Genomic DNA, 20603 nt, shown 5'->3' with positions numbered 1-20603 from the left:
TGTTCATTGTGCAACGCTGATGCTGTAGCCAAACATCAATCATTTACATGTATTGATCTAATACTTGACTGTTAAGCATTCAGTAGGCCTATAAACATTTCCCAATTTTACACGCAGATTTGACATTTTAGACCCCAATACATAGGCCTTTTTTCACTTTTATTAAAGGGGTCATATGACGTTGCTAAAAAAAGAACATTATTTGGTGTATTTGGTGTAATGAAATGTGTTTATGCGGTTTAAGGTTAAAAAAACACATTATTTTCCACATACTGTACATTATTGTTTCTCCTCTATGCCCCGCCTTTCTGAAACGCGTCGATTTTTACAAAGCTCATCGGTCTGAAAAGCGAGGTGTGCTCTGATTGGCCAGCTATCCAGTGCGTTGTGATTGGCCGAATACCTCAAGCGTGTGACAGAAATGTTACGCCCCTTACTATATTGTGATGCCGTGTCCCGGTGCAACGAGACAAAACGAATAAAACCCATTATAAATGAGGCATTTGTTGCATCCAGTGGGTACATAATTAAGGATAATAATGACTTATACTGTCTTTTTACGCATTGCATCACGCCGCATAAACATTAAACCATGTCTGCATTTGTGATAGGAAACAGTCCTCGTCCTCCGTCAATTGCGTTGCACACATCTGAATATTTGGTTTGAACTGTTCTGGAACAATGTTGTAAATACAACTTAACCACTGATTTCTAGTTGTGTCCTCTTTTGGAAGGCCAAACAAAGTAGTTTCGCTTTCACAACGAAAAACACAGCGTCTCCATGACATGGCGGCGGCAACAACAATACTACAGCGAGAATCAAAGTTACACCTTCTTTCTTTGCGTGAACATTTGTCCGGTGTTATGCAAATCATCCCACACAGTGACGTTGACATGTGGGGGCGTGTATTTCAGGTATTTGAAATAATTGTTTTTGAATAAGTCGTGTGTATTTTCACCCTCAGTCGTGGCCAAAGACATTATTCACATAAGTGACGGGCTTTCTCTGACTGCCCCACTTCCCTGTAAGCAGTCCTGGAGTCACACACAGATAATCTCTGTCAGGATAGGCTAATTGAAGGGAATGAGCAGTTAATTTTGGATTAACTGGACACCTAAACAATAAAACTAGAAGGTAGGATGTCGTTTTATTGATGTTTTACCATTTTAGACGTTAATCTCCGCTACGTAATGTACATTTCTACGTGATTCATTTTTCTTCGTTTTATTCTTAGTAAGTAGTTACATACATGAAATTATTTTTGTTCCGAGTACGTCTAAAAAACACAAGGAAACTCTATGCTAGGAATAAGTGAACAGTTTATGTGAAAAAATACATCTTTTAAAGTCGTGAAGATGAATTCCTGGCTCATGCACGCGCTCGCGATGACGGTGGTCTTCTGTTGCCGTGACGCCCTCTCGTGTCCAATGCGATGCACGTGCCACTTCAGCGCCAAAACAACTGAGGTCGTGTGCCCTGACGCTGACCTCTCTTCTTTCCCTGGAGACGGTCTCCCAGGTAACACCACCTCCTTGACCATCCAGTTCACCAACTTGAATTTAGCAACTTTTAGCAACAAATCAACCTTCCTTTAGCAACTTCCCCTGAAAAGTAGTTGGCAACACTGCTTGAGCGTGCTGACCGCTTAGCACCTGACAGCCATCCCACTGCTGGAGGAGTTACACCTGCCCGGCAACAAACTGAGCAGTTCACCAGCAGATCTTCTGAAGGGCCTTCATTACCTGCACACTATAGACCTCACAGGTGAGTGTGTGTATAAAAGCACCGTGTCAAAATGTTAAGATTCTCTACATGTATTTTGTAGCTGTACGTGTCCATTTGTGCGGAAACGCTATTGTAAGGTAATACCATGACATTTTACTGTTTTGTGTTTATTTTATTGTACTTTTTTTTATAAAACAAAGTCTAAGCTTTCACATAATGTATTTTTTATTACAATATTCAAACAACGAATGTCGTTTTGACGCTCTTGAGTGGAGTGAAATATCGCTTCAGTTCAAATTGAGCGAAAATCGAAAATCGCTTCCTCTTTACTAGTTAGAGAACGAAAAACATTAATGGATATCAGATGGTATGTTGATAAACAGTACAACTTACAAACATAACTTACATCGTTTCGCATATAATGTTTAAACCGCGTAAAAAGACAAAAACAGCTTGTGAACATGTCACGTGACTTTACCTCAGAAGTCATTCAGTGTCCATCGCTCGTTAGTTCGAAATTTGGAAAGGAGCATATCGTTAAAATTGTATATTGTTAAAAATTGGTTCACTTTTTGCTTTTATTTTTACTTAACTGTGTCTCAGTTTAGATATATCAAATATCAAAATATCTGAAAATTGTTTGGAAGCCATTTGCCATTTCTCTGAAGCAAAAAGACAAAACTACACCAATATGATGCAGCAGGTCACATTGTACTGTTTTTTCTAACTCTTTTATCATCCAAATTGTGCTCAGACAATGAACTGCAAGAGATACCTGCATATGTTTTCCATCATGCTCCACTTCTCAACCTGGTGTTGAAAGACAACCGCATCTCCAGCATCCACCCAGACTGGTTGCCCAACAACAGCAATATCACTTGGTTGGACTTGTCCGGAAACCATCTTATGAAATTCCCAATGGCCCAACTCCAAAGTCTGAGTCACCTAAAGGTTCTGCACCTCTCGCAGAATAAACTCAAAGAGCTTCCAGTTGGGTGTTTAGTTGCTCACCCTGCTCAAGAGAGATTTAATGTAGACCAGAACAAAATCCAGTCCCTGGATGTAAAATCCTTTTGCTGCTCTGGTAACCTGACTCACATCTTCCTGCAGAAAACTAGATTAGATAGTCTCCCGCCGACTGTATTCCAGGGGCTGAAACGCTTGGACTACGTTGACCTCAGTGACAATAGGCTGCAGTTTCTGCCCACTGGCACATTAGATATTAATACCAGTTGGGTGGAGTTGATCTTTAACCCTTGGCATTGTTATGCTAAAATAGAGTACCTGTGGAGAAAACTGACTATGGAGTCCCTGCAATCAGAGCCCAAATGTACTGCACCAGAGAATCTGAAAGATCGTGTCATCGCAACACTCACCCGCAAAGAAATGGGCCTGCCGGACTAAGAGAAACTGCATGATCTGGAAGAGAAGTAGATGAAAGTAAATGAAAAGTGTTTTTTTTTTTTAAAAGGAGGGAGAGGACACTTTTAATACAACTCGCCATATTGGATCTTAGAATAATGGATCATGTGCATGTTTGCAATCTGCATTGCAAATAAAGATCGATTTAATTTTCTTTTTACATTCATTAAAAATTGTAAAGGAACAATTTTGACACAATACAAAATTCTGGAGCTCCCAACACACATTATCACTCATACATAAATTAACAGAAAGCTAAAAATTAAATAATGAAACTGACAAACTATAGATAATTATAATTAAAACTAAATAACACTTCCAGTTTTGAATTTTGACTTAAGATCTCTTAATACATTAGATTATAAAGACAGACAACTGCAGCCTAAAATCAGTTGCAATCTCCACATTTTCCACAATATGTCTATGATCAACAGTCAAATGCTATAAAATGTTTAAAGTTTACTTTAGTTTTGGCACGTCAATAAATTAGACAAATAAGTGACAGACCACAAAACTTTTTTCAACTTTTATTTGAAATGATTCAACGCAGGGGAAACTGAGCATCATGTTTGTGGAGATATAAAAGTCTTTACCAAAAAACAATCCACAAAATATTTATGTCATGTATTCATGACCATTGTAGGCTCAAGCATCCCACTAGCTATATCTCAGCACACAGAGGCATCTCACCGTTTAATAAATAAGCCTCTTATAAGCGCATAGTATTTTGTCATAAATAGCAAGGGGCTTTTATAACATACCTTTGTTACAAAAAAGCTAATATAAATGTTATCAAAGCAATTACAAAAATCAAAACTTGAGCAAGAAATGCAAAGAACCTTGAAGTAAATAATATTGGCAAAAGAAAGCAATTGGCACAAACCATAAAAAAAAAAACATTTGTAGCAATCACATAATTTCATAAATTATAGGCACTCATTTTTAAACAAACTTGCACAGTCTTAATCGTTTGCTAGTTTGCAGCAAGATGTCATCTCCATATGTTCAGGTGGCACTCCCATTCATTTTAATTCTTGGCCTTTTATAAATTATTTCACTCCGAGAATGACGACAAATAACATGACCAGGAATTTTCCAAAATTAATAGTACATAAGCACTATGCTTCACCCACACAACTAAATCTTTTTATGACCCTTGCCACCGAGACATTATCACTGGGACATCAATCGATGAACAACATTTGACGATACAACAGTTTACCTTATGAAGTTAGTCTCAGGCATTTATATTCATTGATTTTCCCAATTTCCATTTAGGACATACAAACACAATTCATGAAATTTGACTTTAACTTATCACTGATCCGTGTCTCTCATGACTGTTTCCTTTCGAAATGAGCAAAAGCATCAATCCTGCTGCGTATCTGAGGGTTCAATCTAAATATGTTTGTTCAAAGACTCTGAAATACGTCCATCATTCACACTTAAAATGCTTTGGAAACAGCTTTGCAGTTGAGGTTTAACAATGACATTCAGAAATAAAAAGCTCAAAAATAAAGATTAGTAAACATACACATATATATATTTATAAAGACCAAATACTGTATGAATATTCTTTGAAAGAAATATTTTAAATAATGATTTCAAATAAATAAGAGGTCACATAGATATGAAAGACATTCTGACACGCCACGCGGACTCTGTCGCCATACAAACCTTTCCTACTTGAGCCAAAAGTTAAGGTCAATTTGTATGTGCTCACAAGGGATCCTTTACTAATCTTGTTACAGAGAAAACAAGTTATTAATGTTCTTCTATAGTGGATTTTGCGGGGATTTGCAAGCAGTATTGTGGATTTGGAGCCATTTGCAGTACAGGTGCTGTTTGGTAGGTGAGGGAGAATCCCAGTCTGTTTTTTTTTTGCTGTTGTTGTTGTTGTTCTTTGGCATTCTGTGGCGTCCAGCCTGCCTTCCACATCTATCCTGCTGGGATGGGAGTTCTGCAATGTCACCTGAAAGAGGACAGAATCATTTGTTTGGAAGAATGTGTCTCTTTATTTGTGGGGGTTAAAGACGTGTCTCTATAAAGTGCCAGTTTGAACTGAAAGCCCATTTGTGCTGCTGGTTCTGGGTGCGCTCAGTAGCAGCCCTCTCTCCAGCTCTCGTCTCTGATACCGCTGTATGTCCTTGGAGCTGGCAAAGACCTGAGGAGCAAATAATACACTCAGTATGTACTTCACCAGGTTACGATATGTTTATATTGAGTTGTGAAAACCTGAGAGTACCTGCGCACAGGCTGGACCAGTTTGCTGCGAGGCACTGGCAAACCTTCTCCAGCATTGGCGGCGGGGCGGGGCAGGCCACTGCGGGGCGGGGCCATAGAGCGTGTGGGCGTGGCTGTGCCTGAACCATGGTTAGACATAACCTTCATGGGCTGACGGAGAGCCAAGGGAGACGGGGCAGCGGGAGTCCGCAACTTACTGGAGGAGGGCACTGAAATAAACAAAAAAAGAGGGAAGATAAGTGAGAAAGATAGAATTAGGGAAAAGAATAAAAGCAACAGATGGAATGTAAAGGAACTGAAATATTGGATATTTCATAAAAGGTAAAACATAGACTGAATAAAAGACAGAGCTTCTATTCTGTAGTTTATCTTCTATCTATTTACTACCTGATACAAGCCATTCATGGGACCACAGTCATGAGTTAATGGTAATGGGATTATAATGACAAATTACAATGAATTAAGATGGATGCAACCCTAAAAAACAAAAGAATGCAAGTAGACAAATCTAATTCATTAAGCTACACATTAAACATCACCACAATTAAATAAACGCTCCTATGTAACACGCAGAGGACCGTTTTCCACATTCACAGAGCACAACACTAGCATTAATGACATTCAACACAAAGCTGATAGAAAATAAAGCACAGTAAGAATGGATGGATGGATTTAAACAGCCTTGATCAGCTAGTGTTTACAAACATTTTCAAAAATACTAGTTATGCAAATGTCCCCTTGTTGCAAAACGGGTAACAGCACAACCACAGCACAAACACAATCTACCATTCACGCACGCTTGCACAACATAAAATATCACAGCACTGAAAAGCTGCATCATCATCAGTGTATATACTCACTGAAATCTGTTTCCTCACCAAAGCAACACGAGAGAGGGACTGGGTAAAAGATGGAAAAGAGAGGGTTGGGTTTGTATCCACTCCAAAAGCTGTCAAATTTCTCAGGACTATATTTCTTTTTAAAGTGCAAGTATGACTGACAAACTTTATTTAATGCAACCAAAGTGCATTAAATAAATAATTGGAATTAGTCAGATGGCTTCAGAGACTACTGGAACATTTGGTTAGGTGACAACGTTTAAGCAGTTCCATTTAATAAAAAAAGTACAAGAAGACATGGCACATTTATACCAAAAGGGGGCAGACCCACAGCAACCTACAGCATCACTCACCCTATAACACTGCAAAGAAACCGCAGCATTCACAACCACAGGTGAACAAACTATTCTCAAAAGCCACTCCAGATCAATATACAACACAAAAATCAATCTGCACAAATTTTTTTATTTTTTTTTGGACCAACAGACATTACCTTTTTAAGGCCAATAAATATTAGTGACCAATAACCAATGGACTTGTTTTTAATTAGTTTGACAATAACTAAATGGCCATTAGACTAAAAAAACAATATAACAATTGAAAAACTATATAAGGACCAACAGACATTGCCTTTTTAAGGCCAATAAATATTAGTGACCAATAACCAATGGACTTGTTTTTAATTAGTTTGACAATAACTAAATGGCCATTAGACTAAAAAAAACAATATAACAATTGAAAAACTATATAAATATAAATGTTTATCATACATATTATTGTTATTTTATTATTCGTGGGAAAATGATACATTCTCAACAATAGTGGTTAAATTCTGCATTTTAGGCTTGACTGCTTTCTCACCAAAGGAGAGCAGAAAAAGTGTTTCAGAATTAAAAATCCCATTTATATAACCTTTCCCAAACCTACCAGGTTGGTATGCAATAATATATTTTTTTTGTAAAAAAATTTAATAAATAATAATAATAATGAACTAATAAAATAATAATAATAATAATTGGGCAATCACTCTTGAGCTAATTTTTTAACCACAACCCATACCCCTCTTTTCAAGAAGACCTGGGTGTGATTTCTTATCTGAGGTCAGTAAACAGCTTCCACCCCAACCAAACAGTACTCAAACAATGGGTTTATAAAAATGTCAAAATGCCATAAAACACTTCCAGGACAATCTACTATCATGACTGAGTCTGGGTGACCTGCTCAGTGCATTACCTCGTAGAGACGTAGGGCTCTGGAGTCTCTCTTTTGGTTTTGGGGAGGAGCGAGCAGGTGCGGAGAGCCTTTGGTGTGACGCTGAGATAAGAGACAAGCAGACATTACGTTTTGATTCAGGCTCATTTGAGCTCAGCAGTCCACCTCCACCTGCAGGCACTTAACCTCCAACCAGAGCTGATACAAAATCAGCTTTAACCAAAAAGTTTAGGTGATGCCAAGGCAAAGACAGCCAGCTAGGGACAGGTTTAATTCAAGGCAGAGCCATTCCATGCATGGGTGAGACAAAAGACCACTTCTAACCAGCCACCAGAGGGCACCACAGCCAAGAGAAAAATGAAACCCCGGGTGAGGAACAGGCAGGAGGCAGCACTATGCAAGGAGTGAATCCAACTACATCCAGACAACCAGCACCTCAGCCAAAAACAAAGGGTGTGAGGAAGAAACAAAGGCGGAGAGAGAAGGGAAGCACAGAGCATGCTGGGCAGGGAGGACAGAAATAAAACCAGACTGTCCATATTACCAAATGAGGGGGAGAAGCCTGAAATACTCGCTAAATTCAAGTATGTAAGTGTTTGCAACTTTACAGATCTTCTTTATGCACCAAGAGCTTGTAACACTCCAAAGAGAAAGGAAAAATTGAAATCGCATCATATGACCCCTTTAAGCAAGCTAATGTCTTTGTGCTGTTTAAGAGATGGCTGTTTATCTATGGTCACTAAAATACAGAATATTATTAATTAACTTATTAAATATTTGTATACAAGGATTACAGAGTGACTCCACTCCTGTTTTGAGAGTTTCATCAGATTAACTGTTCATTGACAGAGAGACTTCTGGGCCTTATACGTTGACCTCGCATGGATAAAATGATTCAGTATGCTGTCATGAAATGTTCTTCTTTCACGGGCGTCACTGTTCTAAAAAGTGGTGAGCTGGACTTTTCACTTTTGTGCTGGTTGTCATGTCATGAAATGGTAAATGGGTCAGTTTATGAATATTAATTGGTTTACACACCAAAAAAAATTTAACAATCTGTTTTAATAAATAATTAATAATAATTATTTGGAAAAATGCTATTTTCAGGTGGCATAAATGCAATCTAATAATCTTATATATATTAAAGGGTTAGTTCACCCAAAAATTAAAATTCTGTCATGAATTACTCACCCTCATGTCGTTTCAAACCCGTAAGACCTTCGTTCATCTTCGGAACACAAATTAAGATATTTTTGATGGAATCTGAGAGCTGTCTGACCCTGCATAGACAGCAACGCAGCGGATATTCTCCAAAATGTCACCATGGTGATGCGGAGGAGACAAATTGTTGAATTTGCGCACAAAAAGTATTCTCGTAGCTTCGTATAATTGCGGATGAACCCCTGATGTCACATGGATTATTTTACAGATCTCCTTGCTACGTTTCTGGACTTGGGAACATTTCAGTTGCGTTGCTGTCTATGGGAGGGTCAGACAGCTCTCAGATTCCATCAAAAATATCTTAATTTGTGTTCCGAAGATGAACGAAGGTCTTACGGGTTTGAAACGACATGAGGGTGAGTAATTCATGACAGAATTTTCATTTTTGGGTGAACTAACTCTTTAAATAACCATACCAGTAATACAAAAAACCTGCCAGTAACTACAAAGATTCAAGTCTCAGGCACCTGAAGTCCAACATAAAGTTACGGTCATATTTAATGTTGTTCAGTGAATTTTCAGTTAAAACTGAGTTCTCAATAGGATTCCACACATATGCGAATTTCGATTGAGGGTGAAAGATTTCCCCATACCGATTTTGCATTGGGTTCAAGTTCACGCAAATTCACTGCAGTAACCAATAGAACGTTGCTTGTTTTGAAAGTGACTTCTGTGTTTTCCATACATCACTACACTATAGACTGCAGACTCTTTTGTCTGCAAAATTGATGAAATTTCCTGTGACTGCACCTTAATAGTATACTGTTGTATGGCTTTAAAAGAGTCATTCATTTTGGGAATCATTTGTACTACACTGGTCATGCTCTATGGTTTTGATTTCCTAAAAAGAACTGACTCACAAGAGTCATTCGTTTGGGAATCAGATTTTATTCCTCAGTGTTGACAACTTTGTGAAGTCAGCATTACCAACAGAATGCCCGTGTTAAAATCAGAACGGGTTCTGAAAAAGATTCTAATAGTTGTGTGCTGGAACATTGCTGTTGTTGCTTATTGCCACTAATGACAACCGTTGTGGTAATGACCACTCAACATTAAAAAATAAATAAATTAATAATAATAATAACATTTTTTAGCACTGGATCATTACGCTAGATAACATTTACTGTTATATACTATGCCAGATCAAAACTTCTGCTTAAGAATTGGAGATGCTCCCTACTGTATATACATCCCTGCTGAAAGCCATTTCATAAAAGTACAGTGACAAAATCAGCCATGGCAAAAATGACACCTATGCTTTTTTCAGTAAGGCTATTAAATGTGATTGCTCACATGGGTGTAATGGCATATGATTACTATAATCTGACCTGTTTTATCCTACAAATAAAATGACAATCTTTAGTGTTCCTGTGCCACATTAAACACTCTTTCAAGATCCATCATCTGAAGATTTCCCTAAAACATTTTTAAAAAATCACCCCGAATAATAGTTTAAACTATGTTTGAAAGTCAGTCAGGCTTTTATAGGAAATGTCAAGATGCCAATAAAATGTGATCTAAGAGAAAATGTGAGAAGATCAAAGAGCCTCATCTAGCAAGCCAAGACACTGGCAGTGCAGTTAAGAGCACAGCATGAATGTGTGTCAGAGCAACAGACTCCACAACCAAGAAGAGCATATTCATAAAAAGTCAAATGTTACCATACATCAAGATTTACAAACAGAATAACATTCATGATCAATTTTACATCATGAAATGCAATGAAGTCTTTTTGTGTGGTGAGTTTGAGTCAGAGATTGTGTGTTTGCTGGCTGTTAAAAGCTCTAAACGTGTGATTTGATGTATGGGTGCATGCATGCTCACTGATGTGTCCGGACACTCACTGGCAGACTGACTCTGGTGTCTGGGTGATCCTCCGTTTGGCACTTGCAAGTTTGACTCACAGCTCCTGCTGTTTTTAACTGGCTCTGCAGTCGGTCCAGAGCTGGATCGTGTGAGGTTCGGTAGACTCCGTCTCAGCTTTTCTTCACACAAAAACAGAGAGGATGAAGAAACCCACAATTAAACTGACATTGTTTTAAAGAGAAATAGCCCAAGTGAAATGAGACTGGAAGAAGATCTACCTTCATTCTTAATGGCGTTGGTCTGCGTATCGTGGCCTTGCAGAGAGTGGCGGGGCTGCTGAAGGCGGCTGATGATTGGTTGGGGAGATCCGCGGCTGTACTCTAAAGAGCGGGTGGGTGAGCGGGATCGGGGCGAGTTCCTGGGGGAGACGCGGGGTGAGTGCCGAGGGGAGGGGCTGAAACGGTTGACAGGTGTGTGGTAGGAATGGTGGACCGCCTCCTCATCATCCTCCAGGCTCTGTGCATCCAGCTCCTGGTCACTCAGAGTTCCTCGTCGCAATGACTGACATGATGAACCAGAGCTACGACGTGACGCTGTTGCAGCATATTCTTGCCTTAAACCTAAAAGAGGGAAACATACACATTTGAATTTAAATCTCAATGCCATTTTCAATGCATTTTTTTAATTCACATTTAACCCTGTAAGGCCCACTGTTGTAATATTACAGCGTCAGTTTTAGCTCCACTAAAATAAACCTGTACTTGTTTTTTAGCCTTTAAGATCACATTTACACAATTAGTAGGTCCTATTGTTCAGTCCTACAATGTTGTTGGGTGGTATATTTTGTAAATAGGTCTGTTTACCTGGCCATAAACTTACACAACCTGCACACTTGCTTCAAGGGACTTCACCTCTTTTTATTGGACTGGATAAACCAGTATGCAAGTAAGTATAATGCCTAAAATATTTTTTTCTGTGATTAGTAATATGTGTAGATCACGCAGATATTAAGGTACTGTTAAATACTTTGATTAAATTAGATTTTGAGCTTGTTATGTCAAGGTTGTAATTTTACAACATTGGGCTAGAGTGGTAACAAAATTTGCCTGTGCACCTTACACATTACATGAATGAATTGTACTTCTAATTTGTTAGCAACATACTACAGTAAATGATAAGTTCAAGTTGAATTAAAAAATAAATGATTTATTTTAGAATTTTTAATTATTTGTCATGCAATATTTAAAAACTAAATTTTTAAATATACTTAACTGGTTCTGTTTTCTTTTCTGGGCTTAAGTTGTTTGCTCAAATGTGTGCTTGATGCATGAGGGCCAGGTGATAATGTTCTGGAATGTGGGGGTTGTACGTGCTATTATCATGATAAGTAGAGCACTATAAGCTATCAGACTGTATTGTTTGAAATCTGTAGAATGTGTGAATTCTGCAAAATTGGTGAATTCTTTAAAATGTTTAAGTATGATTGGGTTTGACTTGCATCAAGATAATTTAGCCTTGAAAAGTAATATAAAGATGCCTGTGAACTGGACAAGGAAAATGACCACCCATTTTTGTTGGCCCATCTGATGGTTATGTGAACATCATGCCAACAAAGCCAGGCCATTCAAGAACACAGACCATGCGCCGTAACATAAAATTCTTCCTAAAATTTTTCAGACAGCTTTACCGGTCTCAACATTAATTTCTCTGATTAGGATATCACTAATGATGCAGTCTCCCATCATACACCACTGGAGTACTTCTGAAGGTTTGTGTCAGAAGATATGATCAAGGCTCTGACATCTAACACCAATGAGTAGTTTTCAAAAGAAAGGAGCATTTATAAAATCATTATGAGACTATGGGAATTGAACATGGCTATGAACAGAGCTAGACATCGTACATACCAGTAAATAATTTTTATTGAAAATATTTTTATAATAAATGTAATATTCATAAAAACAATTATTATTGTGTGATTATTTGTGTATGGATATATAGGCTGCTGTTATTGTGGCTACATAAGCAGTATACCCTGCAAATGAACCCTTAGATCATCTTTAGATTTGTTCAGACTGAAATTCTGCTACCCCAAAGGCCCAACGTTGTAATATTACAACATTTCACTAAAAACGTACTAAAAATAAAAAAATGTTCAAACTCATTTATTTCTGCATTAGAGGCCTCCCACAACAACATATAAATGGTGAAATAATTTTTTCAGTTTTTTTCTAAATTTGGGTCTTACAGGGTTAAGATTGTTTATGATCCGTTTCAGCAGCATGATAACCAAATGTATAACAATAACTTTTCTTAGAGAGATAGAACAGACAAAGACAATATCCAACACTTGTTAGAGAAAAGACCACTCACTCTCCTCTTGCATGCGGGCGAGAATCTGCACGTCTGTGACGTCATTGAGTTTATATGTGGTCGATGAACCGACCGAGTCTTCGTCCATCTCTGATGTGCTCAACTCACTGTCTACTGATGACTGTGGGCTCACTGCCTGTGCGTTTCTGTCAGCTGATCCACGCTGGTGACCTACACACACACACAACAACAAAAAAAAAACTAATTAATTACATTAATACATGCCAAAATAAATATGGCATCGTTTCTATATAGTTATTCATAGGAAGATCTACTAAAAAAACACTAGAAAGTTGTGTGTTTTCTGCTTAAGTCATATTAGCTGTTAGGAAATAAATATTAGCCTACTACTTACTGCATACTGGACAGCATATTCAGTGGTTACATTAACAGAAAATATTCTATCAATCACTATATTTTAAGAGCTTTCAGCCAAACAACGGTGAGAAAAGTGCAGTTTTTAACACAGAAGTAACAAATATGTTACTTTCCATACCACGTAATGATGTAACATGGTTACTTTCATGATTAGTGACTTGCTACCTATAAAAATAACATTCCCCAACTGCAAATTAATAAACAACTTCAGCAGTCTCACACTTTTCCGTCATCTGTGAGTGACATAATTGTTTGTAGTATATAATATATTCCTCAACTACTTCTTACTCCACATTTGGAGTAAAGAGGCCTTTACCTGCACTGCCAGGCAGAACAAGCTGCTTGACGATAGGCACTCTAGATGGAGTGGAGGACGGGGAGTTGAAGCCGCTGCTATAGGGACTGTTTGCTGTGTTTGTGCAGTACGGGCTTCCGTAGCCCACTTGAGGACAGTAGGAACTGTTATATAGACTCCTCCGCTTGTTTGCTGCAAAAGAAATCAAAACATAATAAGGGCACTAAAGAACTTCTTGTTGAATGTGAAGTGAAAGCATTTTATGGTCCCTTATGTTGTTAGTTTAAACAAACACCATTTATTTAGGAGGAACACATTTCAGACAGCACCAGCTGTTATCGTTAGGAAAAATAAATAGGCCTCTTATATGACATACTTCAAAACACAAAAACAACAGAAGGTCATACCACCCCCCCCTCCCCTCAAGTACACATACACAGATGCCACTTTAATGCATGCATGTTTATGGAGACACACACAATACGGTTTACAGTGTATTAGGCATCTCAGAGAGTCAATTTAAGCATACAGCATGCATGGCCAAGTTTAATAAAGTGCGACATTCTAGGTCCTGGTGGAGTGCAGTTAATCGCATACAATGCAGACTATTCACAGTCTAAGAGACGCATATGCACACCCACAAGAGCCTTACTCAGTCATTTAGTGGATGACAACGCCATTAACATCCAGTCAATTCTCTCTCTTACACACACAGACTCAATGTAGGCATTGTAGAGCAATGCAGCACCATGAATATGTAGTTGTCTGTGATTGAGTCATAAGGTCAAACTCTTAGCTCAGCTGCAGCAGGGAGAATGCATCGCTGTTAAAGCTTTTGGCAACACGGACGGCTAGAGAATCTGAAGACCATTAGTTGAATATCGGCCAAGAAAGAGACTGTACTGTGTCTCTCAAGAGCAGAGCATAAAATAGAAGCCACTTCAGCTGCTCTCCCTGTGGATATACTCTCACATGATCGCTCATCACTCGATCCTCTGTGTGTGTGTGTGTGTGTTTGGGCTGAAAAATGATTAAATAAAATACAAGAATATTAAATACATTAAATTAAATAACAATAAACAAAATAATTTAAATACTTTTAGACCTTTACATATTTGCTGTGTGACCTAGAAAAAAATAATGAAATTAATAAATACATAACTGTTAATGTAATATACATTTTTTTATTGTAATAAATTATACTTTATTTGATTAGTGACCTAGAAATAGTGCAATATTTCTTCTTCATCATAATGATAAATACTTCTTTAGGATAAAAATCCCTAAACTTTGTTTATTCCAAGTTTAAACAATAAATAAATAAATATTATTTTAATATATAATTTTATAGTAAAATATTGTAGCTTATTTGTTTTAATATATGAAGAAATGCAACACAGAGACTTCTATAAACATTTTTGAGTGTAAAATCATTAAATCAGTGTTGAACCAAAGGTTTGATAGTTTGAAGATTAAATTGAACTGCTGAATTTTTTTAATCAGAGACCCTTTTAAAACCTTTGAGAAACTAGTCTTTAGGAAACTTAATGGGAAAATAAAACACATCAAAACCAGCTATATTCATGATGTTGCTTAGTTTTATATTGGCAACAAAATCATCTTGAATATACTGTCAATTTTTGATTGCTTAGCCTTTAGCGTGTGTGTGTGTGCGCAGCTGGACACTCAAGAGGTCATTAAAGCACATTTCCCCAGACCTCCTATTCTTTCCTGCCCTCTTTGCATGGATCCATCCTCTCTCTGTGTCTCTCTCTGTGTCTCCTGTCTAATGACTTTCTCCCTCTACTCCTGCCATCACTCAGTGTGTGCTTTATTCAGGGAAAACAACAATGCTCTCCCCACTCACTTCCTTACAGATCAAGCAGTGAACTGCATTAACACCACATGCTTACACGCATACATGCACAACGCTTGAGTGCTGGGACATAAAAACATCAACATCTTGGATTTGGGCTGGTGTGGATGACCTCTGACCATTGACTGTTCTGTGTTTGTGTGTGTATGTGTTAAAAATGAAGCCAAGAGCGAGGGCTTCTCTCATTCAGCAGGGACTAAAAGAAATTAGGACTGACAGAAACCGCTGTAAACCAATAACACCAGACTGTAAGGACATTACAATCAAGGACATTTACCATCAAGAGTCAACAAAACATTTCAGATACAACACTAACTACATGCACAGTAGACATATGAGGTGGAAGATCGATAATATATTACAACATAAGCACACTTTATTCAGGGAAAACAACAATGCTCTCCCCACTCACTTCCTTACAGATCAGTGAGTGAACTGCATTAACACCACATGCTTACACGCATACATGCACAACGCTTGAGTGCTGGGACATAAAAACATCAACATCTTGGATTTGGGCTGGTGTGGATGACCTCTGACCATTGACTGTTCTGTGTTTGTGTGTGTATGTGTTAAAAATGAAGCCAAGAGCGAGGGCTTCCCTCATTCAGCAGGGACTAAAAGAAATTAGGACTGACAGAAACCGCTGTAAGCCAATAACACCAGACTGTAAGGACATTACAATCAAGGACATTTACCATCAAGAGTCAACAAAACATTTCAGATACAACACTAACTACATTCACAGTAGACATATGAGGTGGAAGATCGATAATATATTACAACATAAGCACACAAAAGTGTCTAAAATGCATTACCTAAAACTGACTCAAAGTGTGTCATGTGAGTGTTTTTCAGTGTCTTTGAACAGACAAAAATAGATGTGTCCTTAAAACCTAGCCTGAAACAACCTAGTCTCACAAGTCAGACTTTTGACTACAGGCTTTAAAGGATAAGATCACTTCCAGAATAAAAATTTCCTTATAATTTACTCACCCCCATGTCATCCAATATGTTCATTTCTTCCTTTAGTCGAAAAAAAAATTAAGGTTTTTGAGGAAAACATTCCAGGATTTTTTTCCATATAGTGGATTTCAACGGGGATCAAGGGGTTGAAAGTCCAAATTCCAGTTTCAGTGCAGCTTCAAAGGGCTCTACACGATCCCAGCCAAAGAATAACGGTCTTATCTAGCGAAATGATCTGTTATTTTCTAAAAAAAGAAAACAAAGAAAAATGTATATACTTTTAACCAAAAATGCTCGTCTTGCACTAGCTCTGCGATGCGCGTCTATGACTTCACACATTATGCAATCACATTGGAAAGGTCACGCGTGCTTAGTTCTTCGTCTGTGTACTCCGGTTCAGAAAGGTAGGGTAGGGAGGAAAAACCCCATCTAATTTTCTCCTCCAACTTCAAAATCGTCGTTTTACCTTTTTTTTGTAAAGGGCGTTTGACTTTCTTTGTACATTCGCTTTGTAAACACTGGGTCAGTACTTCCGCCTACCTCACACGTGACCTTTCCAATGTGACTGTGTAATGCATGAAGTCGAGCTAGTTCCTTGGCTGGGATCGTGTAGAGCCCTTTGAAGCTGCACTGAAAATGCAATTTGGACCTTCAAAACGCTGGTCCCCATTGAAGTCCATTATACTTTCTCACTGCACGTTGGTCCCGGAAAATTGCTGGAAAATTGCCGGAGTGCCTTCTGTGTGAACGCAAACACGTCCCGGGATTGATTCCGGGATCGATCCCGGGTTGGGGACCTAGTAACATTGCCGGGTTCAGTCCCGGAACGAGCTCTGTGTGAACAAAAGCCAGAACCAATACCGTAAAAGGTGTCGTAGTGATGACACACGTTATCGTGCGACTCTTTTACCGGGTGTTTTGAAGGCAGATCAATGTTCGCGGCGAAAATATATGTGCAAACTGTAATGAAGCAGAGATCAGGTAGCTCTTCACTATCCGCGCTGAAGCTGAGATCGTTCGCCAGCTTAAATGAAACCGAACGCGTCACATTACACGTCACATTGTAATGTCACGTGTCTTTACGGGATGTGTGTGAACCAAGCGGCAACCTCCCCCTCTCTCTCGTGAAGCCAACAAGGAAGTGACTTAAACTGTAATTCATCAACTGGCCGCTAGAGGCTGGCTGCAAAAGGGAGTCAATCCCATAGACTCCCCATGTTAAAATGCCCAACTTTACAGCAGAAAAAAACATGTTTACAGCCTGGTTCAAAAAATGATTTTGGTCTATATAGCTAATTTTGCCCTTCATGACAACTGTGAGGGGGGTGAATATTTTTATAACTCATCCGTTTAAATTATATTAAGCCTTAAAGTTCTGCATAATTAAGGGCGTGGCCACTTGAGTGACAGGTGGATTGCCGCTGCTGACACTGCCGTCGAGCTAGGTGGGCATGGTTTCAGCAACCTGCTCTCGCCTCTTTGCCCATTTTCGATTATCCAGGAGTGACGCATGGTGACACGCTTCCAAGATGGCGACGGCCCGCTCCGCCCACTTTGAGCTTCAAAAAAGCTCCTAGGAAATCTAGGGGTGGCGTCACGGACAGTACGTCCATATTTTTATACAGTCTATGGTGGAAAATTATGTGTTTTTTTAACCTTAAACCGACGCGTGGTGACGCGCTGCCAAGATGGCGACGGCCGCCTCCGCCCACTTTTGAGCTTCAAAAACGCTCTTCGGAAATCTACGGGTGACGTCACGGACTCTACGTCCATGTTTATAGAGTCTATGGTGTGAACGCACACACAGATTCCGGAAAATCACTGGCAGTGTGAATGAACCACAATCAAACGATCCCGGGACAAATCCCAGGACACATTATCCGTGTATTTTCCGGAATTTCTGTGTGAAAGAGGCTTTAATTTCTTTGAGACTGAAGAAAGAAAGACATGAACAACTTGGATGACATGGGGGTGAGAAAATTATCAGGAAATTTTTATTCTGGAAGTGAACTAGTCCTTTTAATCTGGTTCACATAAAGCTCATCTTTAACCAGAATGCTGATAATTTTTTTTTTTTTCAAAAAATTTACATTTTTTTTTAAGAGCAAATGCCATATTGCCATATAATGATAAAAATGTAAAAACAAAACAAAACAATAAACGTTTAGATACATCACTGAATTGTTACTCTTTAAAAACTATTTCTGTAAAACGGGTGGTTATAAATAATTTTATTAGAAATATATTTTTTATATTACATAATTATTTACATTATTTAGACATAGAAAACCTATTATGCTTTCCTTTCAAATACATTTGCTTTGTGTAGATATATTCGTACATTTATTCATTCATTTTACCATGGTGAATAAGCGAATGATAACGGCTATTTCATGACCAGTTTGAAAGCTCTGTGCAACTGGCACTAATGGATGGAAGAGACTGTCATGGAAAGAGATCAAAGTTTTTCTAAAATCTGAAACTGATGCTATCATGGACTTTTATCTAGGAAAGCTTCATCTAAGCCAGAACAGAAATACCAAAAGTCTTTTCCGTCTTTCAGAATGTCATTAACTCCATATATGTGGCCAAAGCGAGCCAATGGCCATTACATTCCAGTCCATCAGATGGTTTGGCTCATCCACGCTCTTTCCACCAGAAGAACACCACACTGAGTCCACTAATACTGCATTTGTGTGTCTCCAAGAAAGAAAAATCCAAGAAAGAGAAGGAGAAATGAGGACAGCTAATCTGTCATTTCTCTGGTGACTACATCCATATACTGCAGAAAGACAAGTTAAACCCTACAGATAATTCTGACACTGAAAAGATGCTTCACTAACTGTGCTTTTTATCTTGGCCTGGACTCAATGAACAGCAGGGCCCATTACAGGATAAGATACATGGGCTTAAATGTCTAACAAGCACATTTTGTTCAGCTCAATGGACAGTCCACTTGGAATTGAGGCTGTTTATCAGCCCGTATGAAAGTTGTTTTCGGGGGGCAGGGGGCAGAGGAGAGAAAGAGAATATGTGTGAGAGAGTCTTGTAGTAATGAAAGTTCATCAGAGCAACATGGGCTGTTTAAGGACAAACACAGAAACTAAGACGCAGTGAGAAGGAAGAGCTCATGATATCAACAGAAGCACAAAGAGCCAAAGACGACATGAAAGAGGATGAAGAAGGAAGAGAAAAAGGCAGAATGAATGCAATGATGTTGAAAGTGTACAGGATATGTAAGGCCTGTCAGATCTGTAGAGGAAAAGGGAAACAGCATAGAAAAAGTAAAAAGAAAAGAACAAAAAGAAAGATATCAACAGGGAAGCAGAGTGTACTCCAAACAGGATTGCAATAGTGGATTGGATTGCAGGGGCAAGTTGAGGATGTGGCTAGAGAGAAAAAGACACAAGGAGGCTGTAAAGACTGCACTGAACTTGCTGAAGCACAGCATAACGACAATGTTCAAGAGTATGGATAGCACTTTCTATTAATATGGTACACTCTGGAGTACATTTATTGATTTTTAAGCACAAAAAGGCACAAATTTAGATGTACAAATAAAGATTTTTTTTTTTTTATATATCTCTTAGATACACTAGATAATCTAATATTAGCTAGTTTCTAACAATTAAAATCATATAATAAAATAATTTTGACAATTTGTTGAATAGATATTCAGTTATTTTTATCTAATTATTATTCCATAAATTATTAACTAATTTTAAATGACCAAAACTGTAACTCTGCATACAACCCTATTATCCACATGATTTTTCCTATTACAAAAAAAAATATATATATATATATTTTTTTTTTTTCATAAGAATGACATCCATGATTACGATCATGTTGATAATCTCATTTCATTTTCTCTGGGTTACACAACTGGTAGTGTTGACTGCTTTTGTTCAAACTGTATTTGTTAAGCTCAACCTTCAATAGTGTTAAAAATATTTAAAGGGGTCATATGATGCTATTTTAAAGATCATTATTTTGTGTATTTGGTGTAACAGAATATGTTGACATGCTTTAATGTTCAAAAAACACATTATTTTTCAAATACTGTACATTATTGTAGGTCCTCTATGCCCCGCCTCTCTCAAACACATCGTTTTCAACAAAGCCCTCTCCTTTGACAAGCGCAGTCTGCTCTGATTGGCCAACTAACCCAGTGCATTGTGATTGGCCGAACACCACAAGCACGCATCGGAAATGTAACGCCCCTTACCATAAACGCGAGCTTCA

The 20603-nt window shown here is 38.2% G+C and overlaps 2 protein-coding genes across 2 annotated transcripts in view; one reads left to right on the top strand and one right to left on the bottom strand.

The window, feature by feature from the left end:
* Nucleotides 1-1386: 1386 nt before the first annotated feature.
* On the top strand, nucleotides 1387-3245 carry LOC107718417 (leucine-rich alpha-2-glycoprotein-like). Its single transcript, XM_016525483.1, has 3 exons — nucleotides 1387-1563; nucleotides 1651-1765; nucleotides 2481-3245. The coding sequence occupies exons 1-3, from the start codon at nucleotides 1387-1389 to the stop codon at nucleotides 3128-3130; spliced, it is 942 nt and encodes a 313-aa protein (XP_016380969.1). The 3' UTR covers nucleotides 3131-3245.
* A 428-nt stretch (nucleotides 3246-3673) lies between these two features.
* LOC107718416 (SLAIN motif-containing protein 2-like) overlaps nucleotides 3674-20603 on the bottom strand; it is a 24531-nt gene continuing 7601 nt past the window's right edge. The window contains exons 3-10 of the mRNA XM_016525482.1: nucleotides 13538-13708; nucleotides 12844-13014; nucleotides 10749-11090; nucleotides 10509-10649; nucleotides 7465-7545; nucleotides 6253-6291; nucleotides 5394-5601; nucleotides 3674-5312 (exon numbers count right to left, since the gene is read on the bottom strand). Of these exons, the coding sequence (XP_016380968.1) occupies nucleotides 5246-5312; nucleotides 5394-5601; nucleotides 6253-6291; nucleotides 7465-7545; nucleotides 10509-10649; nucleotides 10749-11090; nucleotides 12844-13014; nucleotides 13538-13708 (1220 nt within the window). The 3' untranslated portion in view covers nucleotides 3674-5245. The remainder of the gene's footprint in view (nucleotides 5313-5393; nucleotides 5602-6252; nucleotides 6292-7464; nucleotides 7546-10508; nucleotides 10650-10748; nucleotides 11091-12843; nucleotides 13015-13537; nucleotides 13709-20603) is intronic.

The sequence above is a fragment of the Sinocyclocheilus rhinocerous genome, unplaced genomic scaffold (genome assembly GCF_001515625.1).
Source record: "Sinocyclocheilus rhinocerous isolate Xijiao unplaced genomic scaffold, SAMN03320098_v1.1 scaffold453, whole genome shotgun sequence".
In the NCBI taxonomy this organism is placed as follows: Eukaryota; Metazoa; Chordata; class Actinopteri; order Cypriniformes; family Cyprinidae; genus Sinocyclocheilus; species Sinocyclocheilus rhinocerous.
The sequence above is the reverse complement of the archived record's forward strand: the minus strand, read 5'-3'. Positions and strand labels throughout refer to the sequence as shown.